The sequence below is a fragment of the Salpingoeca rosetta genome, assembly GCF_000188695.1.
Source record: "Salpingoeca rosetta unplaced genomic scaffold supercont1.1, whole genome shotgun sequence".
Lineage (NCBI taxonomy): Eukaryota > Choanoflagellata > Craspedida > Salpingoecidae > Salpingoeca > Salpingoeca rosetta.
The window spans coordinates 1,030,905-1,035,484 of NW_004457740.1; the positions used below are offsets into that span (position 1 = coordinate 1,030,905).

Here is a 4,580-nt window from a genome sequence, read left to right on the forward strand (position 1 = left end):
TGGGTGTGGGTGTGTGTGGTGTGTGGGTGTGTGGGTGTGGGTGTGGGTGTAGGTGTGGGTGTGGGTGCCTGCCTGCCTGTCTCTCTGTCTGTCTCTGCCTGCCTGTCTGTCTCTATGTCTGTTGCTTTGTGAGTGAGTGTGCGTGTGTGTGTGCGTGCTCACACCACGAGTCGCCTGTGTGATGTGGGGTGTGCAGGGTGTGTGCCAGCGCACGTACGAGTACTGTCGCCATGTGGAAGCACCGACGGCGCGACACAAGGAGCTGCGGCTCATCCAGAGCAAGGTCAGCCCTTGCCTGTGTGTGTCTGTGTTGTGTGTGTGTGTGTGTGTGTGTCTGTGTGTTTGTGTTGTGTGTGTGTGTGTGTGTCTGTGCTGTGTGTGTCTGTGTTGTGTGTGTGTCTGTGTTGTGTGTGTTGTGTGTGTGTGTGTCTGTGTGTCTGTGCTGTGTGTGTCTGTGTTGTGTGTGTGTGTGTCTGTGTTGTGTGTGTGTGTCTGTGTGTGTGTGTCTGTGTGTGTCTGTGTATGTGTGTGCACGCGTGGCATTGCTGTCGGCTTGCTCTCGTCTTATACTGCGTCATCATCCCATGCACCGTCACCAGGATCACATTGAGTCGCCCGATTTGAATCTGCTCCGCGAGTGCGAGAAGCTGTAAGCCAGTCAAAGTCCAAGCCATTCCATCCTTGAGCAGTGGCCGTGAAAGAGTGTGTCTGTGTGTGTGTGTGTGTGTGTGTGTGTGTGTGTGTGTGTGTGTGTGTGTGTGTGTGTGTGTGTGTGTGTGTGTGTGTGTGTGTGTCATTGTCGTGTGCTGTCGCGTTGCAGTCTGCTTTCTCCCAGTTTCAAGTTTGCTGTTGCTTCTGCCAACAGTGCCAAGCGTAGGTTCAAATACACAACCTTGTAATTCCTGAAGGGAAGGGGATGTATAGGAGAAGGGAAGCAAGCAACAGTCACGCGCCTGCAACAAAACACCACAGCATAACATATGGGCAGCAAAACAAAAACAACACACCAACACATCTGCATATGTCTACATGGCTTTCTGTCATCAAAGGGTAAATGCAAACAATCACAAGGGCCGCCAGCCTCCCTGTCGCTTCTCAGGCATGGTTTTCCATGAACCTACAGCAACCCAGCCATCCACCACCACCACCACAATCACCACCACCACCACAATCACCACCACCACCACAATCACCACCACCACCACTGCCGCAATCACGATGTTTGCATGGGCCCGAAGATGGACAGCGCCTTCTCGGCCCGCCGCGCGGCGCTGCCAACTTTGCCCGTCGCCCCCGTGCGTTCGCTCAACGCCTCGCGCGCAACCATCAGGTTCTCGTAGCACAGCGAGCACTTTTCGTGTCTGTTGGAGGACAGGCGCAGGCGTGGTGGGTAGTCGTCAGCGTTGCTGCATGTCAATGTGGAGGCGGGCCGAGGCGGGTCTACCACAGCGACACCGACACACACACACACAGACGCATCCTCAAGCGAACCAAAGGACACACGAATACAACAAGACTTCATGGCCTTGCATTGCATTACCTCTCCTCTCGCGTGATGTCTATGCCATGGCCGGACGGCGGCGTACGCACAGAATCTGAAGAAAACACACACACACACACACACACATGCCGTGCGCAGACATGCGACGATGGAAGTGAGGTGAGCGAGCAGACATGAAAAGGTGCAAGCTGTCACGTTGATGGCGATGATGTGAAAGGTGTCTTCACACACACGCACACACGCACACACACACACACTTCAGCACATGCGTAAGTGTGCATCATTTCTCACCTCTGATGAGGGTGCCGAAACTCTTGGTGATGAGAGCAATGACGTTGCATGCGTTCACGACGTAACTGAAGGTGCAAACAACAGTAAACACGGTGCGGGTGGTGAAGAGAGAAGTAGACCGGCACAGGCGCCGCATGAACACACAAACACACGCACACATCGCGCACATACACAAACAAACAAATACACACACATACGCAGGCACACACATACGCACAAATGCCCACGGGTGTACTTGCGGCAGTGCGCACCTGTCGTATGAGCTGCGGACGAGGTTCTCCAGCGCCGGGGCGATGGCGACAGCGAGATCAAGCGTCCATGACGTCGGCTCATCAACGAGGATGGCCAGCACATCCGACAGCGCTGCACTGTCCTCGAGGTCCACGAGCTGCTCCAACGCGCGCTGTAGATGTGGAAGGACAAGTTGGAGGGGGGGGGAAATGGGAGTTGGGCGGTTGGGGTTGAGACGCGTCTCGGGATGGTGTGAGAGAGGTGAAGGACAACGCGTGACACAAGCAGGAGCAGCGGGAGGGGGTTGTGGTTGTGGTTGCAGCGAGCACGCTGACTGACCCTGCGGTTCCCTTGCTCCCAGATGCGCCTGAATGTCTGCACGTGCCGCACGCGTGTGCCCATCACGGCCATGATGGTGCTGTGGCCTGCATGGTGTCATCACAGTGCATGGTGTCATCACACGTGAGCTCACTCGCTCCACTCTGGGCAGCAGTTGCCATATCCACAATACACCCATGCACACACACGATACAGGACGTTACACACACACACACACGATGCACCATGCAACAGTATACACACCCTGGCCTGTCGCCTGCAGCACATCATCTTCAGACTGTTCCGCCGCCACCGCCGCCTGTGCAAGCGGCGCCTACAAAGCCATGGATGACATTCACAGGTCGCGTCAGGTTAAGACGAACTGCCAATAGTCTTGCTGGTGCACACACACACACACTCACAAAGGTTTGCTGTGGTCCCCAGCACAAGCCACATACATCACTTGCGCAACTGTTGGCCTTCACGATATGTGCCCATGTGTCTGTTTCTGTGTGTGTGTGTGTGTGTGTGTGTGTGTGTGTGTGTGTGTGTCCAGGAACGCTCGCTCATACACACGTGTGTACAAATGCGTGTGCGCAACTCACTGGCAAGAAAGCGTTGAAGTCGAGGTCGAGCGGACGTTCGCGGACGGCGGGAATCAGCACGCGGTCCGTCTTGTTCCACAGCGCCTTCCCGCTGCCGCTAGTCAAGCCCAGCTCCCCTGCACCCTCGTCCACCGCCGCTGACTGCTGCGCTGCTGACGACGTCGACGACACATCCACTGCGGGCGGCGCATATGGTGTTTGCTGCTGCTGCTGCTGCTGCTGCTGCTGTTGTTGCTGTTGTTGTTGCTGTGCGAGTCTGGATGCCGAGATGGACTGTGAGAGTGTTGGATCCGGCAGCACGCGGCCGCGCGACCGCCCCTGCGACGACGACTGCGACGGCGGCGACGCCTCAGCAGAGGACCGCGATCGTGGCGGTGACGATGACGATGACGATGGCGCGTCGGGCACTGTGGTTGCTGCGGGTGGTGCTGCTGTGGTCGCGGCTGTGGTTGGTGCTGGCGCCGGTGGTTGGACTTGCTTCGGCTGCGATGCCACCGAGGACGATGACGATGACGGCGCGCGCTGCTGTCGCGGGGGCGGGGCGCCCACGCGGATGTCAACCTGCGGCTCGCGCGCTGATCGTGGCGATGTGAGAGAGGGAGGGGGGGTTCGTGGCGAGCAGGCGATGGGAAAGAGGAGGAGGAGGAAGAGTGGGGTGAGCGCAACGACCCAAGGCACAAGGCAGAATAGAGAACCTGTGCAAAAGGGGTGTGGGGGGGGGGGGTACGGGCACTTGTCAAGCAGCAAGGGAGGGCTGTCGTGGTCAGGTGAACGCACGGATCTTTGGACGGGACTCAAAGGCCTCGTCCTTCGACAGCTTGGGGTCTGGCGGCGGCAGCGGTGCAGATGATGACGGCGGCGGCGCAGCGCTGGGAGGAGCAGGGAGTAAAGGCAGGCAGGAGGATGAGAGGAGGGAAGGGAGAGGTTCACAGCATGGGAGATGAGAAGCAGCACCATGTACGAGTGTGTGTGTTTGTGTCCGAAAGCGTGTGTGAACGACCACGCCATCATCCCACAGGTCCCACTGTCTGGTGTCCATGTTTCCATCAACTCACGTTGTTGGCTGCGGGCGTGCTCGGCGCGAGTTCGAGCGGTCAGGCGCTGCTGTCGCCGTCGACTCTGGGCGCCGCTTCGATACGGTGATTGGTCGCTCGTCAGACGCAGACGACCTGGCGGCGGCAGTGGTGGAGGAGGCGGTGACGGCGGTGACGACGGCGGCAGCGGTGGTTTACAGAAGGGGTTGCACGTGAGCAAGCGGTTGAGATAACTGCGCTGGCATGAGGTAGCACCAGTGCATTTGTTACCGACAACAGCAGCGTCAACACTGACAACAACAGTGGGCCAGAGGCAATACGCACGGTGTTGGGATGGTCTGCTTTGCGTTTGCGCGGTCGTGGTTGACGCGCTTCAGGTCCACGAGATACACAGACACGCTGTCCTTGTATGCAGATGTGGCCAGCTATGCGACACAAGGCGAATGAATGCGAGTGGTTGTTTGGAGATGAGCCGCAGGGATAATGTACAGCACAGCGACATTCACGAAGCCTGTCTTCGTATGATGTGTGCTCTTTGTGTGTGTGTGTGTGTGTGTGTGTGTGTGTGTGTGTGTGTGTGTGTGTGTGTGTGTGTGTCGT

At 57.7% G+C, this 4,580-nt stretch overlaps 2 protein-coding genes across 2 annotated transcripts in view; one reads left to right on the forward strand and one right to left on the reverse strand.

Annotated features, from left to right (window-relative positions):
• The window catches only part of PTSG_00222 (pyridoxal/pyridoxine/pyridoxamine kinase), a 3,350-nt gene extending 2,549 nt beyond the window's left edge, over nt 1–801 (forward strand). The window contains exons 8-9 of the mRNA XM_004998714.1: nt 197–283; nt 600–801. Coding sequence (XP_004998771.1) covers nt 197–283; nt 600–653 — 141 coding nt within the window. The 3' untranslated portion in view covers nt 654–801. The remainder of the gene's footprint in view (nt 1–196; nt 284–599) is intronic.
• Nucleotides 802–1,213: 412 nt separating this feature from the next.
• PTSG_00223 (uncharacterized protein) overlaps nt 1,214–4,580 on the reverse strand; it is a gene marked incomplete at its 3' end in the record, with an annotated part of 6,331 nt that continues 2,964 nt past the window's right edge. Inside the window, exons 9-16 of the mRNA XM_004998715.1 lie at nt 4,305–4,405; nt 2,947–3,202; nt 2,606–2,675; nt 2,359–2,448; nt 2,044–2,155; nt 1,793–1,857; nt 1,541–1,595; nt 1,214–1,406 (exon numbers count right to left, since the gene is read on the reverse strand). Of these exons, the coding sequence (XP_004998772.1) occupies nt 1,214–1,406; nt 1,541–1,595; nt 1,793–1,857; nt 2,044–2,155; nt 2,359–2,448; nt 2,606–2,675; nt 2,947–3,202; nt 4,305–4,405 (942 nt within the window). The remainder of the gene's footprint in view (nt 1,407–1,540; nt 1,596–1,792; nt 1,858–2,043; nt 2,156–2,358; nt 2,449–2,605; nt 2,676–2,946; nt 3,203–4,304; nt 4,406–4,580) is intronic.